The sequence below is a fragment of the Glycine soja genome, chromosome 5 (assembly GCF_004193775.1).
Source record: "Glycine soja cultivar W05 chromosome 5, ASM419377v2, whole genome shotgun sequence".
Classification (NCBI taxonomy): domain Eukaryota; kingdom Viridiplantae; phylum Streptophyta; class Magnoliopsida; order Fabales; family Fabaceae; genus Glycine; species Glycine soja.
In genome coordinates this window covers 29868244-29886638 of record NC_041006.1, presented here as the reverse complement: position 1 = coordinate 29886638, position 18395 = coordinate 29868244, and the positions used below count along the sequence as shown (strand labels likewise).

At 30.7% G+C, this 18395-nt stretch overlaps 1 protein-coding gene across 2 annotated transcripts; it reads left to right on the top strand.

The window, feature by feature from the left end:
- Window positions 1-9922: 9922 nt before the first annotated feature.
- LOC114412480 lies at window positions 9923-12566 on the top strand. 2 transcript variants are annotated; one of them, XM_028376402.1, is made up of 4 exons: window positions 9923-10244; window positions 10723-10870; window positions 11911-11981; window positions 12077-12566. In XM_028376402.1, the coding sequence occupies exons 1-4, from the start codon at window positions 10032-10034 to the stop codon at window positions 12299-12301; spliced, it is 657 nt and encodes a 218-aa protein (XP_028232203.1). In that variant the 5' UTR covers window positions 9923-10031; the 3' UTR covers window positions 12302-12566. The 2 variants fall into 2 exon arrangements, with proteins under 2 accessions (XP_028232203.1, XP_028232204.1); XM_028376403.1 differs by having other exon boundaries at window positions 9924-10244; window positions 12080-12566.
- Window positions 12567-18395: the final 5829 nt, after the last annotated feature.

Below are 18395 nucleotides of genomic sequence, written 5' to 3'. Positions count from 1 at the left end.
TTTTTATGATTTATTTTATATGTATTTCAATTTTATGGTACGGTATAATTTGGATTGGTTTGCCTTTTTTGTTTGAGTAATCGACGTGCGTGGGAATGGAAGTGGGGTTGGGATTATTATGCTAGGTAATTCTTTTTATTGGGAGAGGATGGAGGATTGACTGAGGTGAGCATGTTGGTCCATAGCTTGAAAAATCAAGTAGGGTCTTGGACTAGCTAGGTGATGCTTAGAATATAATTCTCTCTGACAAAAGATGAAAAATTAAGAAAGTGTGAGAAAAAGCAAGGGGGAAGAGATAGTGGGCTAGCTTTTCATTCTTTTTTAGAGAGAAAGAAGAAAAATAAATTAAACACAAAAAAATATATAGAGAGAGGAATTACGAGTATTAGATGGGTGGGAGCAGGCGTGCCCAACTGCCAATTAGGGTTTGAGAGGTAGAGAGAGAGGGAGAGAGGGGTAAAAGCTGCCGGCGTGAGTCATCATCATCAAACCCACTATCATCTCGTAGCAGTAGCACAACCCACTCACGTTCCTTGCCTCCTAATCACTCTCCAAACTCTGCCAAATTTCCAATCCCACTTTTTTCTTTTCTTACTTACCTACTCTAACAAAGAACCTCTTACACTTACATCAAAAGTAAGCAAATCTAGGATTTCATATTGTAAAATCCAGAAGAATAATATTTGATGAACACCAAAAAGTTATTTAATATTTAGAGAGAGAAAAAATAATTAAAAAAATATAATTATGATAAAATTTATGACATGATAAAAAAAATAAAGAAAAATGAGAAATATTAATATAATATTTAAAATAAATGGTAATTCTTCTTATATCAACAAAAAAAAAATAGATATTATTGTACTTGAAAAAATTATATTATGGACTCTAGTCTTTCATATGTCCAGAAAGATAAATTCATCCTTTTCAAATTATAGCATTATTATATTAATATCTATTAAATCAATTTAAAAAAACAATAGTATTTGGACACCTATAATTTCATTTATTAATAATTTCATATATTACATAATATATTTATATTTCTCTAGTCTCTCATAGATGTCAAATAGTATGTGTTATGAGTGTTCAAAAACAATTTTAGTTTTTAAAAACATTTTTCTTGCTTAAATAGAGTCCAAAAGGCCAAGAAAAAACATAAAATGTTCACAAAATGATACTATTACACATGCCTTTTAAAGAACTAGTTGAAAAACAAGTGCCTTGTATCTTAACTGTCTATTTATCTTTAAGTTAGATATAGTTGTAATGACTTGTCGCGTTGAAAAATTATTAGACAATAATTATTTGTGATTGTAATTGTGTTTGAATTTTAAAAGTAGTTAAAGGATAAATTAGAAATAACAAATGTGTACACCAAAATGAAATAATTGTTTTCATAGAATAAAATAGTAACATGAAAAATAGTAATTATTTTATATTTTAAATTATTATTTATAAGCATTTTTTATTTCAATTAATAAACGTTTTACAAAGATAATTGTCTGACATGACAATGTTAATACTGACACATTGATGTTTTAAAGATAAATTAAAGATTTATACCTTTGAAAAAATCCCACACATAATGATAATGTTGTATTGTACTAATACAAAGTGTTCCCCTTCTCCAAATTCTAGGGTGGCATGCCTTCTTACTTTTTCACCACTCCTATTTCATGCCAATGGTTTTACAAGTACCACGCACTCAATCCTCGGCTAGCACCAAAACTCTATGATTTCTTTGAATTTTGAATACCAAGGCAACTCAACAGTGCTCTCATCCCATGCCATAATCTCGAAATGTTTGTATCCAACCTGATCTCCAGCTGTTTTACGTATACCTATATTCCCTAAAATCTAAAGCCTATTTCTCATAATCATATATAGCTTCTACCGATCATGTGATGTAATTCAATTAGTTAAATGAATAAAATATATAAATTATTATAAATCTTTTGATAATATCTTTAATTTTTATTGATTAAAAAATATATATTGCTTCTACCAAAATCTATGCTTCATTTTTGGTAACTTAGTCTACATCCCCTAAAAATTAGAATAATTCCCCCCCCTGGCCTAGACTATATCCCATCACCACAACCACAAATTATTGTCCCAAATTCTTTTGGAGTTTAATTAATTTTCTTAATGATGCATTTAATTCATGCTAATTGATTACTGAGATTAGTATATCTTGGTTGGAATTGTTAAGTGCTTCTTTGTTTCCCTTCATCAATCATTGGGCAAAATCCATGTTTGAAACTCTTTGTCCCCATGTCTTGAAATGGGCCTAGAAGTTGAATCCATATTCTTAATTTGCTTCTAAGACTGATTGATCCCAGACAGGATGAGACAGGTTATTACGGCCATACTGAAACTCATGGCCTTTCTTTCTTTCATCTTGCTTTTCTTGTTCTGCTTTTTCCATCTTCTCTTTTCTTACTTCCCCTGTTTTGTGGGGATGGTGGGTGAGACTGAAAGGGATCCACAGTTTGCTTTGATGTTCAACTAAGAAGTAGTGAAGAGTTCCCAATTAGCACCCATCAGCTGAACTATATTTTAATTCACCTCGTGGGTTTAACTACTAGTATTAAGGTTCCTTGCTTAGTATCTATGTTTTGTAATTGTAAAAATATTTACATTAACCATCAATCAATAACAAATCATGACAAATATGTTTTTTTTTCCAAATAATTATCATAAAAATCAGTAAATTAGTTATACGTAAGTGATTGAATAGTAATATAAATATATTTTACATTATTACTGTATATACTATTTATCTTGTTTCAATTAATAAATTAATTAAAAAGATAAGACATTAACGTTCATAACTTTGGTGACTTTACTTTTGTTTTCTTTGTTGAGCTGAGTTGTGACTCTTGTGCCCCATTCTATTTTATTCAATATAGAAAGGATATACAGTTGAAGTGTCAATGCCTCAGCTCCTTGCAATAATATTGGGTATTTTCATATGGACCGTACGTTGCCACCCACATATTCAAACACGTTTATCTCTCACTAATAATAATACCCATCAATGTGATGTACCATCTTAAAATTAAAGTGCACATATGACACTAATAATGAACCAAATTATCATAAACAGCTGATTCACTATCTATTAAAAAAAATAACTTATGAATAAATATTATTATCTAATTATAAATGATTATGTATATATTTGATTATCTGTTTGGTGTGCACCGTGGACAGACATTTGCAGAAAGAATTTGGATTCAACATACTTTGAGGAACTTGTCAATGATTTTTCAAACATAATCTATGTATGCTAAGTTATAATAATCATCTTTAAAACCATACTAACAACGATTTTTATTAATTAACAGTATAAAATTATTTATATCAACCATGCTCTATCATTAAACTCATTCTATCATGGTTTGATTTATTTTCTAGTTTTCTATCTGTATTATGCTGAAGCTCATCATATTAAAAGCACTAGAACTCTAGAAGTCCTAAAACTCTGAAATTAAAAGCATGCCAAATATGGGAAGGATAAATCCATGTAGAAAAAAACCATTATATAATTCTATTTTGGGGTGTAATTATTAACACTAAAAAAGAAAGCTAACTAGGGTAGCTGAGTTGAAGACAAGCTTGCCGGAATCTAGTATTCACGCCAGACAAGTGAGCAGGAATCGAAGGGAAAAAAAATTCTCTGAAGGCATAAATCGATTGGATTGGTAACGCCCCAGAAAGCGAGGAGCAGCAGACTGCGGTTAAAAGATAGTATATTTGCATACTGGTAAACTTTAATCTCTGCTATTCAAACCAATAAAGTTGAAAGGGTTTCTAATACTATTGTGAGAAGCCATTCCATCAATTATGTTCTCAGAAGCAAATTATGAAATTCTGACAAGCCAGCAACATAACATGATTGCAACCTGCGATCTCCTGTGGGGAGGTCAGAGGGATGGAGAACACACCTTGGACAATATGATTCACGTAAAAGCATAACATTCTTGTTTTTCTTTTTAATAATAGATTGTGTTTTATAGCGTGTGTTTGCATGACATGACAGTTATTGATTTTAAAATAATGTAATTTATGTTCGTATATTTTTATTATAAAATTAAGTTAAAAAATAAAATTTAATATAAAATTTTAGTATTTAAACATAAATTATTTAAACTTATATAAATTAAAATTAATTTTAATTTTTTTAACGTGAAATTAAACATATAAAAAATTGTTAACATGAAAATATACACGCACTGTATGAATGTGTCTAATCACAAATTACTATGAGCTTAATATTTTTATAACTTCTTAAACTTAAATAATACCAATTAATAATAATTATTAAATTTTTTTAGAGTCCTACTAACTAGTGTTATAAAAATATGTTAAAAAATAAAAAAAATATTAAAAATTGTATAAATCACATTTAAAAGTCATAAGAGAACGTATTTTTATGCATTTCAACAAAAAAAAAAACATTTCTCATCCTAGTTCTTAATTGGTGTCCTTAGAAGTTAGTTAACAATCGGCAAAGTTGTATAACGATAATACACGTTTAATAAGCTTTAAATACTTTTATTTTTTTACTAAAAACTTTTAAAGACACTATAATAATATCCGCCTTAATTAAATACACTTGGGTTATTTTTTTTTATCAAATATTGTACAGATCTTGCATGACATAAAAAGAAGAGGCACAGATTATTTTTTACTTTTTTACTGTTTGTCATATTTTCCGATGTAAAGATAATAATAATAAAAGAAACCTAGAACCCTTTTATTTAGATATGGTACAAGATTGGGTTCCTACCATGGAAAATAATCTTAAAATTGATGATTCTCCCTTTTAATTTCATCCCTACTAGCAGTGTACTCGAGTCAACATTAGCATATTCCGCTTTGGGCATTCCTAGTTTTCAAGTATTTCGCCACCAGACATGCACACAGATTCAGACGTTAATTTCAACACACCAGCATTGCAATACTGTGATGTGTGAACCAACCCTATCATCAATGGTAAAACAACATAATTTCATGGGACTAATGAAAAAATATTATTGTAAAAGAACAGCAGAGACATGCATCTCAAAATTAATCATCCACATTCCTCCTCTGTCTTGCATTTTCTTCTCTTCTTCCCTCATCTGGTTTTTCCGTGTAAGTTTGACAAAATTAAGCTGAGATGATAAAGTTATCTATCCTCCTCCTCTTGCAAGACAGAGAGATATGTAGAGAACACAAGGCATTGTTTTCAAGTGGGAGAATGGCACAAATATTGATAATGGATAACTCGAAAGACATTGATTGTTCCAGCAAGCATTCTTACTTAGATTAAGTTCGGGAGAAGTTATTTATAATAAACTTTTAAAAATAACTTATGATATAACAGCTTATAATTAGGTTATTTGAAAATAGTTTAACTTTTTGGTAAACTTGGAGTATCTTCTAACCATAGAGATTAATCTTTCGAAATACTTTAACATTTTTTAACATATGCTCCTTCATATATATAGATTTTGATATCCAATTTTTTACTATATATTAAGAGGATGATTGTCTTATGATACTCTAATGGGCGTGTTAAAAAGTGTGGTAGATATTTATGTAAAAAAAAATTCAGTATTCACAACAACAAAAAACATACTTTTCTATAAACAAACCTACATTTTGTGATATAATATATATTTGTTATTCCAATAATGAAAAAAATATATTTGTCACTCAGGCTGCAAATTAATACATTTTGAGAATAATAAAATTAAATAAAGCTAATTACTAAAAAAATAAGACTTAACTAATTACTAAAAAAATGACATGTATATATAATTTGTCTAAGAAAAAAGTTAACCATTAATATTGCAGGTATTAATTCTTAGTATAGTACATCATATTAATTAATAAAAAAATGTTGATATATATTATTAATATTTTAAATATTGTATAATCTTTTTGACGGTAAATATTAGTGTATGATATATTATATTATTAGTGTAAACTCATAATATTTATAATAATAATTTAATTTCTATACCAACACAAAAAACCTAATGCTTAACATTTTTCTCATTAATTAATCAGTAAATGACATTTTCTTGCAATTAATAAATATGTTGATGATTCTCATAAATTGCATTGCAAGTTGGGAATCCTTTCCACTAGCGAATAACTGCATGTATATATCTTTGAAGTTCAATTCAAATAACCTGCAGACTTGTATAAAGTAAAAAATTGGAAATCATTAATGTGTGGGCCATGCTAGCAACACCCCTTCCAAAGTGAATTAATTTATAGTTGGTCTTGAAAAGTCTTTCCTCATTTTGATCACTTCCCTTTACTTGTACCAACAAGATCACCACCTATTGTATTATAAAGTCCCTGCATAAAATTGATGATCAGATATCTATAAATGAGTCTAGAATTATTCTAGGGAGAATATAATGAAGGAGTAAGGTTATGATCCACACCCTGTAGCAAAGTTGCCATCATACTGATGTTCCGCTAAAAGAAATTCCATTATTGTGTCACAAAATATGATAAAGTTCTATCCTGTGACGTGTCCCTGCATCACAATGCAGATGAATGTTCACATCATCATGTGTTTAATGCAACACTCATATTCGAATTCAACTTTAATATTATCTAGCAATGTTTAAGTAGAAAAAAAAAACTGAAAAGCAACACTAGTTCGTATTAAAATGGCATTTTTTCCTGAATTAGAGGATTTCAAATAAATTGATAGGACTTTAATTATTTACACATTTATTTTTCTAGTTTGAATTTTGTGTGCATATATGTTTTTGATTCTCGTATTTTGTTAGCCATTTTTAAGTCTTATTTTTAAAACCAAGCAAAATTGGTTCCTCTATCAATTTTCTTCTATTTATAATCTTCAAATAATCATTTTCTATTCAAATATTTGAGATTTATGATTGATTTAAGATATAAAATAATTTTAAATGTTTAAAAATTAGAAATTTAGTGAAATTTTGAATGATTTTGTAGAATGTGAGATTAGGGTTCAAGAAAAAAAACATTTGAAATTATTTTTATATCTTAAACCCTTTGCATGTGTGCTGAAGTAGACGCAGCATCTTCATTAATTAATAATGCTTAATTCTTAAAGGGCTTTGGCCTAACCATTTGAATTTGGTATCCCTTTAATGAACACGCCACCTTACAGCTAATATGACATGATGTGCAACATTAGCCCTTTCTTTTTGGGTCTTGCTGTTGGGGACTTCAATTGATTTTCATTATGGACAATATATAAGGCTAGGCTAATCTCTCAAATTAAATTCTCTTGCACATATCTCATGTAAGAAGTAATGTTTATTTTTCATTTATTATAATAAACTATTAATTTAATTTATTTGTGCAAGGGATATGATTAATTGACAATGTACATTGAGTTTAAGAGAAAGATTTCGTTCAACTTTTACAAAACGCACATTAAGTTAGCACTGTAATTAAAACCTGCAGGGTAGAATAGTCTTATAGTCACCCTAAGAATTGAATCTTACAGGAATACCTCTTATGCCAGAAACAACTAAAGGCCTTAAGTACAATGATTAAAAAAATAGTTCTAAATGTATAGAAATTTTTCTGGAAACATAAATGCATAGAAATGTTTAGTCTTCAAAATTAATGTCAATTTAATCTGTTAATACAATACATCAAAATAGATCTTTAAGTAAAATAAGTCTTGGTATAAAAATTAACAAAACTAAATTAAGAACATTATTTATATGCCTTTTCAATGTAATTCTTTTTACACAAACATTCAATGAAATTTGATAATTTTATTTTATCATTCTTTTCATTAATATGATGTAGCAACAAATAGAATTCTCATCTATGTAGAAATTGTTTACACTCGCAAATGCTAACCAATTAGAAAAAATTACACTGTCATTTCTTTTGGTTTGTTCGAAATTCACATTATACCTATGCCTTGTTTTCCCTACAATAATTCTATTACGTAATTGTTTAAAATTCATTACATTAATGACACTTTATGTTACTAAAAAAAAATTCTTTAATGCAAAAACAATCATATTATGTACTCATAAATATTACTGCAAAGTTTAACAAATAAAAATATCGTGTAAATTTCAAAAAAAAAAATCATAGATTGTATAATTTTCTCAATAACTAAACTTGTTAAAATAACACTACTTGTTGAAACAAAGGCAACTTTTTTTTTTTTACAGAACAAAGTCGGCCTTTTAAGAACCAGAAATAGTAATATTTTAATTCGTGATGATAGATGATTCGTAAATGCATGATATCTATTTTTCTTAACAATAGAAAGGATATTCATAATATTTAGTTAGGTTATATTTATTTTTAGTTTTTCAAATTTTTGCTGAGTTTGCTTTTGGATACTCAAATTTAAAATTGAACTTTTTTTTATCCAAACTAGAAATAGGTCAAGTTTCACCCATACGTTAAATAATTGACTAGTTAATTACTAACATGACTAATGCATTGCTACTTCGTCTTCCACCACGTGTTATTTCCTTTTTATGTGACCTAATGATATCACGCCAAAGGGATTAAAAGTAGACCTTTACATTTATAAAGACTGAAAGTGAACTTTAACATAGTGGGGAGACTAAAGTCAAACTTTTACATATTTAGATGGACTAACAACATTTTATTATATCTATATAATTAATCCTTTGGTAAAACAAGCAGAGAAGACTCATGATTGTATTAATGTTAATATTAACATTTACAACATAAATTATTAATTTAAAAAGAAATTCTCAAATTTATTACAGTTATGTAACAGCACTCTTTGGCAAAATAAAGAAAGCAAATCAATATACCTTAATAGAGAAGGGAAATAACTTACTAACTAGAACATACCAACATAGGAGAGGGCTTTGCTAACCCACTTCTTGATCTTGATTTTTTTTCCTACCAATTTATTGCAATTTACATTTTTTATTTATCTCAAAGAAGAGGAGAAAAGATAGATGAAACTTTCCTCTTGGATGAAGAATATCTAAAAGAAAGGTAAAGAAATATTTGTTTTGAGATCATAAAAGGGCTTAAGATTATTTTGTCAGGAAGGGAAGATAGTTGTATTAGTTTGTAGTTTTTTTTAAGAGAATGAATTATTGCTAGGAAAGAGGATAAGCATAAACTAAGATAGGGTGTAAAGGCTTATGATGATGAATATTTCCTAAATCTAATAGCCAATTAATGTTCCTTGGGATGGTATTATTTGGTCTCCCAATCCTCTTGTGAATTAATATCATCTAGTGCGACATAATAAGCATATTATCCATCATTTGTTTATTCTTTGATTGCTTATTTGGAAAAGAAGATTTTATGCTCAACATTACTAATGCAATTATGGCATTATTTAGCCGATAAGGTGTGCGATGCATTGTGTTTGTGTAATGAAATGATAAAGAGCTTGAATATGACAAATTTTTTGTGAGAAGTATACCATGGGTCAACTGAAAGTTGAAAGGGAACCCTCCAATAGATGATTAATGGTTTCAAAAGTAAATCTCTATGCAACTTACTAGCTAAGTTGATGTTTACAACATTTTATATGAGTTTAGTTCATTTTAAATATGTAAAAGTTGAATTTTAGTTTCTCTAACACGTCTGAATTTTACTTTTAGTTCCTATAAAATATAAAAGTGTGATTTTAGTCTCTATGATATGGCACCGTTAATTCACAGAACGAAAATAACATGACAAATGATGAAGTGATAATTCATTAGCCACATTAATAATTAACCAAAAGTTTTTAGTGAGAGATGAAATGCGTCTTCTTTTTTTTCTTTTTTTACCAAAAGTTGTTGGACTAAAAACAGAAAATACTGTTCAGCTTTTAATTGGGTCAAAAAAAGGAGTTTTCAAAAGCCTAAATAAAAAAAATAAATCAAAGTTGTTGATTCCAAACTGGGCCTAACAATCCATAGCCTGAAGAAAGCCCAATAATTTCGTGCAGACCCTGCTTACTGAAGCGATGATGGTGTTCTTCCTGTGTTGAAGGAAACGTCGAAACCTTAAAGCGAACCATGCCAGAAGGAGAACCCACCAATGGTTACTGCAGCAGCAGCAGCGGCGAAGAAGACGGTGACGCCGCTTGGAGAGCAGCCATCGATTCCATTGCTCAAACCACCACCTATGTCTCTTCCACCACCAAACACACTCACCCTAATCATGATGATGATGATGATTACGATGGCCACAAACCCAAAACACGACAACTTAAGCACTACCAACTCAAGGTGTCACTCTCAATTTCTCATTTTTCTGTTTCTAGGTTTGTGTGTGTGTGTGTGAGAGAGAGAGAGAGTGAGTTTATTGAAGTTGTCAATTAGTATTTTTAAAAATTAAAAAATTGGGAATATGCCCTTTACTCTGATTAGCCATGCCCACAACACAAAATGTGGATTTGTTTACAAAGTTTGCATCTTTTTTCAAATGGGGTAACAATTAGTTTCATGGGTCGGTTCAATTTCTGAACATGTGGTCTGCTTTGTTGCAGTTGCACAACTTTTTTTTTTTCTGATTCAAATTTTTGTTCATCATTTCGTTACTACTTTACAATCTCGCTTGGACTTTTGCTATGTAGCTCTGATTGTGTGGTGTACCTTTGTCCCCATTTCTTTCTCTCTCTCTCTCTCTCTTTTTTTTTTTTTTTTTTCTGGTCTTTCGTTTTGATGATATGTATGTGTGTATATATACTGTGGATGTTCTTGACAGGCACAAAACCTTCTGAATGAAATATTGGAAAATTCAATAGAGATAGTGAGAAAACCTGTCCCTGTCGTGGATGAGGATCCCGAGAGCAATGAATGCGGCATTCGCTTGTTTAAACATGCTCAGCCAGGAATAGTGTTTGATCACGTAGGTAAGTAAGTGTGTGGTACCATCTTTGGCTTAACTTAAGATATATCTGTTGCAATTGATTGTTATGCCTATAAAAGGGTTGATTTTAAGATTTGGGGTAGTTTTGTTGGCTTTTACTTTGCTATGGTAAGTTGGCTTTTATGTGGTAGTGTTGTTGGTGGCAGTAGGTCACTAGTCACCATTGTTCTTGACTTGAACATGAAAAATTTGAGAACTTCTCTGAAATATGAAAAAAGCTGCATTGTGGTAAAAGCAGCTTCTGGTGCTGGTAGCTTGGTGTTAGGAAAAAGTACTACCTTTTCAGAATAGTGCACACGCACCCACCCAGCGCCAGTTGTTAAGAAAGTGGAGCCCAGATCAGCATGCCATGCATCTCTTTTTCGACTCTGCAATCTTTTGTTGACATCAGAGAAATTCAGATGATTAGAGTTATTTTTAGCACTGCTTTGTGTGTGATACTGCATTGCAATAATCCACTTGTTAGGTCGTTAAGCACTGAGAAATTTGTCAGTCGTTGTGGGCTAGTCAACTAGCCATAGAGCAGCATGCTTGGGCCTCTGCCATGACTTGTGGTAATGGCACTTTGGTCTTTCTCAGATGGTTGGCCAACTGAACCAGAATTACTGGTCCAGGTTATCAAGTGGACCATGTAATTATGAAGTATGAAGAAATTCAGAGTCATACTAGCACATGTTTATAAACAAACCATTGTAGTTGAGTAAAGTAGTAAAAAATTGGTTTACTGGTTGTGAATTGTGATATCTTCTCACAAATTATTGGTTCGAGGAACTAAACAGTAAACACATCCTAGGTTGAATTCAATGCCACATCTTGCCATGATGTGGTGTCCGACCTGGACTGGAGCAACACTGATTTTTATTTTTGAGATTCACATCCATTAAATGAGTTTAATGATTGAAATTCAAAATAGTCCATTAGAAATAAAAATTGCACAAAAGGGTTAAAAAATTATTAACTCTTGTGATGTTACCGAATTGCATTTGTATGTGTGGCTTAGGCTTTTACATTATATGGCTGCAGATGAACCTCAACCACCAAGGAAACGGCCTAGAATACTTCCTGGAGGGGATATTGATGAGAAATCAAAGAAGGTCTAATAGTTAATCTAAAACTGGTTTTGTGCATATTGTTTCTTTTTTGTATATATATATTTGGTTATTTTCTTAATGATTATGTGCTACCTCAGCAGTTTAGAAAACAGATTAGATCTGTTGCTGTTAATGGTATAGAAATAATAGCTGCAGCAAACGATGCATACAAGAAGTCATTAGCTAGACTAGAAGCTAAAGATGCAGCAGCAAAAGCTAAAGCCAAGAGAGAAGATGAAAGAGTTGAAAATTTGAAAAAGATTAGGGGAGAAAGGTGGCTACCTTCCATGGCCCAGGAGATGCAGGTTAAAATTCGACACTGATTTTTGTCTTTCATTCTCTTAACTTCAATTCTAGTTTTATGTGTAACTAGATGATTGATTAGCTTTGTTGATTTGGTAGTGGAGCTGGTTGTACCCTAAAAAATATAGTTATGGGATTATAGTTTAGTTGTGAAAAGCTTTTTTTTTTTTTTTTCACTATTCTGTTACAACACTCTTCACAAGTTCACATATTGAAATTTCCGAAAATGTAAATCAGTTGCTATGTATGAGGACCAAGGCTCTTTGTTTTGGGTCTTCCAACCAATACACTTGAAACGTTTATCTCTCGGCTTTTACTTCCTGCACCTCCAAAATGGCTCCAACAGACAAACATACCCTTCACCATACTCCCCTACCACCACTACGCCGCACCTCCATAACCACCACACCCAGTGAAACCATCACATTTCCATAATTAACATATCAATTAGATCACATGCAAAATGAAGGATAAGGACGAGCTTTCGACCATGATCGTGGGCATCATCTCTCTCCATTGGTCTGGCACTTGCAATTCCCTTTCCAATGACATCCACTCTCGCATCTGCTGGTCAAGTCTCTCAATACTTGCCATCGATGATACCCACGTTTGTGCTATCGAGGTGGGTGATGGCACGATGTGGTGCTGGAGAATTGGTGACACATTTATGTGTTGAACTCAACTTGGTTTTTGGAGGAAGTAGTGTTTTGGGCATCTTGATTATCCTCAAGGTGGGGTTTGAGTATTTTGGGTTAGCACGAGGAGCTGTGCCTGGTTGTGCGATTAAAGGGTCGAATGGTTCGGTTGTGTGTTGGGCTAACAATGGGCAATTCTCGATGGCACCTTGTATTTCAAAATGATCATTTTGGAAGTATATCCTATTCCGAAATAGCTATTTTAGAGTAGTAGTTTTTTATACTTTAGAATAGGAGTTTGAATCACCAATCCTATTTTGCAACTAGTTTTTTTGGAGGTGCAAGAAGCAAAAAGGGGATGCAAGAAGTAAGAGCCTTATTTCTATCTTCTATGAGAATGAGGGATTGCCTTATAAGTTTGTTGAGCATTTGTGTTTGGGACACCCATTATTATCTTTTGAAAAATAATCACTTTTTAAATCATTTAATTCATGGATAATCTTAAAATAAAATTATGATAAATAATCAATCTAACCACTATTACTGGTCTTGATGAATTAAGACATTAGGCATTTGTTTCTTATATATAAGATTAAATGTAGTCTTATTTTAGTGGAAATATAAGGTTAACTTTGTGGTGAAGGAATAGGATACGGAGGAGAGATGGTGAGTTCGAATTTTCCTACTAACAAAAATTAACATTTGTTGATAAAAATATGCATTATGGGTGCTACTATTTTCTATGCCTTATTAATTAATTTAATTGATTTATTCTTGAGAATAAATATCAAACAATTTTGTGTTTTGAGTATCCTCGACTTTTATATGAATGTGATTTTGTTTTATGATTTGTAACATAATCACATTTTGATTTTGTTCTTGGAAAAAAGAAATGTACAATAGAATCACACTTCCATTGTACATTTTTTTCTCCAAAAAAATATTAAATGAAAGTGTGATTATGTTGTACATTGTTTTTAATGGAATCACATTTTCGTTGTACATTTTTTTTTCCAGAATTTTAAAAAGTCTATAGAAATGACATGTATTGCATACAATTTCATAGAAATGTCAACTATTGAGGTTCACATCTATAAAAATAATGGAATACACATTCAACATTTGCCATGAACAAAATGTCTACTACATATTTTAAGAAAGGTCTACTATATATTAATACTACATATTTCAATCCTTAGAAAGGTCTACTACATATTGAGATCCCCTAACTAATAGAAATTGCATTGAGTTAAAAGCTTGTATGTGTTGATTGTAAGGCATTTGCCATGAGTGAGTTTCGAGTGTACAATAGGTTCTCCATTGTGGTACAACATGAGACAATGGACAATAATCCTTTAAAAAAATCATTATCATATCATACATACAAAAGATGAAGTTAGCAAAAAAAATCAATATTAGCTTACAAAGATAAATGATATGTTTAATAGATATTATATACTTGCACAAAGCCATTTTCATTGACAAGTCCAATGGAAATGGGATGAGACTTTGCTAGCAAGGGACTCTTAAGTGGAAAGAAGGGTGAACTCTACAACCTAGATAAGTGGACCAATACAACATTATACTGACTAGCAATGACATAACCTATGTTGGGAATGGTCATCCACATCTCATAGGACACTGGACTACATTCTACATACAAAGAGGTTATTAATTCCAATAGTCTCTCTTCTGAGGCAAATAATTGAACATAGACAGAGTGTTATGTATGAAGTTCCAGAATCAAATCTTGGTGAACAAAAAACCAAACTCCTGACCTTGGCCTAGCGCAACTGCAATTACCCTGGAACCACATTTTTCATTCACTTGGACATCAACAATGTTCAAAATGTATTCTTGCAATTCATCGGAAAATTCATCCATATAATTGTCCATTTTTTTCTTCTAGTTCTCACGTTCACCCTTGCGAGCAATAGTTGGAGTTCTTGAACTACCAACCATTGTATTCATTTCATTGACATGCTCACACATTGAAGGTTCACGCTTGGTAGATTTCATAGACTTTGGTGAACCCTTTGTTTTTATCTTTGTTGCAGGGGGACACATCGAAGTGATATCCGGAAATGCAAATTCACTGACTTTAGTCTTCAAGGTGATTTTACCAGACACGTTTAGTTGTGAAAATCTCTTAAACAATGCATCAACCTCGTGTGTCAGAGTTAAGTCCCCCTAAGAGTCAATTGTATTGTCTAAACTATGAATGGATAACATCTTTCAATGTACATGAATGCTCTTCAAGGGAATGCAACCATATATACAGATAAATTCAATAAGCTCACAAGCACATGGTAGACCGTGAGTAACTTTAAGTGTGCAACCACAAACATAACTATCAATACCTATGGTGTCAACCCGTTGCAACTCATGGAAAATTAGGTCTTGTGCTTCTCTTGATACAAAGCCACACAACTTTTTATACACCAGAGTAATAAACATATGCTCGACCACATTTATGCTTTTCTGAAACGAAGCCTTAATCGATGTATGTTGCAAGACAAACATGTTATTCATTGTATCCCAACAATTATACAAATCTCCCATGCTATCATGAAACAACTTCAATATTGCATGTGTGCCTTCAACCTTATGCTGTAATAAAATGAAATGTGAATAATTCTCTTGATTTAACAAAATAAAACTTAAGCAAAAAAAAATAATGTCAAATAATTTATGTACCTATTTGTTGTTATGTTTCCAAGATGCATGACCTGATCAGCTCATATTTGTACAAACTTCTCTTTGAAAGGTGTTAACCATGTTTGTTGGACATGGTCAACAAATGTTTTATAACGTGCGTACCAATTTGTAAAGCTCTTAAAGGGCGCAATGTCACACCAGTGTGATCTATATATTATTCAATCATGTAATGTCACGTGAGTTGCATTTTCACATCAGACATTCATTTAATCAAATTTAAGAAAATATTATCTAATCAATTTTAAATTTATCTAATAAAATAATATGATCTAATTATATATAATAAGTTGATTTTGTAATTATCTTTTATCCAACATTAGAACAAATATATCTTTTATTAAGATTAGAACAAGTATATTTAAATAAAATTATGAAATATATATTTATTTTATCTTTATCTTGATTTTCTTTATAGTAAACAAGTTAGAGAGGAAAATATTATGCATTTGATAGAAAAAATTGTAATTTTTTTTACTATTTTTAAGTTCATAAAAATCATTTAATTATGTAATTATATTTAATTAATTATATTTAATGTGATACTAATTATTTATAATTACCTTGATTAAAACTTATACACGTGTGATGATAATTAATTTATTCAAATTTTAAATATGAAGATATACTTGTTCTAATTACCTTAATTATATTTAAATGATCTTTATGAACTAAAAAATAGAAAAAATATGGAGTGCATAATATTTTCTCTTTAACTTCTATAAAGAAAATCAAGGTAAAGATAAAATAAATATATTTTTGAAAATTTTATTAGATATACTAGTTCTAATTTTGATTAAAGATATATTTGTTCCAATGTTGGATAAAAGATAATAACGAGATCAATTTATTAGATGTAATTAGATTATATTATTTTATTAGATAAATTTCAAATTTATTAGATGATATGTAATTACAATTGATTAATTTAAAATTGATTAGATAATATTTTATTTAATTTGATTAGATGAATACAAAACTAATTAGATAATATTTTATTAAATTTGATTAAATGAATTGTCTTATGTGGCAATATAATCACTTGACATTACATGATTGGGTAATACATAAGTCACATTGAAGTAAAAACCAAAAAATTAATGTCAAATAATTTATGTACCTATTTGTTGTTGCCTTTCTAAGATGCATGACCCGATCAACTCATGCTTGTACAAACTTTTCCTTGAAAGGCATCAACCATGTTTGTTGGACATAGTCAACAAATGTTTTATAATGTGCGCAGTAGGTTATAAAGCTCTTAAAGCGTGCATTATATGATATTTTATCAAGAGGCTGCAACAATAGTTCCTAAGCATCCATGATATTTTGTCATTCTTCACCTTTATCCATGATGATTTTGCATTTCACGTTGACATTCTTTGTAATGTGAAACATACATAACAAGTTGGTTCAAGAAGGAAACACATTCTCCAATGCATTCATGAAAGCAAGATCCATATCACTGACAATAACTTGAGGCAACACATTATCTTTCACTTTATGGTTATGGAAACCACATTCAACAGTAAGTCTTCACCCTATGGTTCCTCCCTTTTAATTTAAAAGGACACCTATATTTTTTGGTTCTCATGAACTTGCGCTCTAACTTGTCCATGTATTGTTTGTACTTCTTTCCCCTCTTTTCACAACCCATTATAACATGTTTTTTTTTTACTTACTTCTGACTTATGAATGACAATCACAAACTCGTGCTTCTTTTCCACATGTTGAGCCTAATTTAACAAATCATCATGCTCTTGAAAAATCTAAAAGAATTAAAAAAATTATTTAGTAACAAAACACAAAACACATACAAATAAAAGTCTAATGAAATATACCTTATCAGTCATGAAATAGCTAGAAAAATCAAGATAACTAGGTTGTGTCTGCATATCAGAGTCTTCACCACCCACATTTTCATCATTATTATCCCCCATGCCATAAGCTCCACACAAAAAGTCAGACTGATAAAAGAATTGGCTTTCATTATCCATATTTTCCCATCTAACTGGCATTATAACCTCTTCTAATATAAACGTATTTCGATCCATTGACCTACATAATCAATACAAAAATATAATTATTTCTAAAAAAATGCGTAACAAAAAAATGCATAACGTGTTTCGATCCATTGACCTACACTATACTAACAAAAATATAATTATTTCTAAAAAAATGCATAACGGAATCATGAATGAGTGAAGAAAAGGAAAGAGGGAGAGGAGAATGAAGATAGGGTTGTTAGTATAGAGCAATAAGAAGAAGAGAAAGGAATAATGAGAAGAGAGAGAAGACAAAGTTTTAACGTGGTTCGACCATGTATGTACCTACGTCCACAACTACACTAAGAAAACTTTCTTGTTACTTGCACATTTTAAAGCTTATACAAGGTGTCTCTATATATAACACTAATGAGACACAAGTTTTTACAAACCAAGCGATGTGGGGCAAAGGAACTAAGACCACAAAACTCTAACAATTCTCCCACTTGGGGTCTAAGTTCCAAACTCTAGCAGGTCCTTATAAGCAATGAGTTCATCGACTCTTTACCTAGTGTAGCACCTTCATCTTTAATTATCCTCGAAGGCTACTAAGGCAATGCAAAGCCTCAGCTTGTCAGTTGTAACAACTTTAGTCAACATATCTGTTGGATTCTCTGATCCTAAGATCTTCAGCAAATATAAGTCTCCATCATTTATCAACTCCGTGATAAAATGGTATCTTAATTGAATATGCTTGCATCTAGAATGGAAGGCTGGATTCT

Bases quoted from the DNA above. Each gene is read 5' to 3' on its own strand.
- LOC114412480 (XM_028376402.1), top strand. From the start codon at position 10,032: ATGCCAGAAGGAGAACCCACCAATGGTTACTGCAGCAGCAGCAGCGGC. The intron at 10,245-10,722 runs GTGTCACTCTCA...TGTTCTTGACAG, and splicing joins TTAAGCACTACCAACTCAAG to GCACAAAACCTTCTGAATGA. The intron at 10,871-11,910 runs GTAAGTAAGTGT...ATATGGCTGCAG, and splicing joins AATAGTGTTTGATCACGTAG to ATGAACCTCAACCACCAAGG.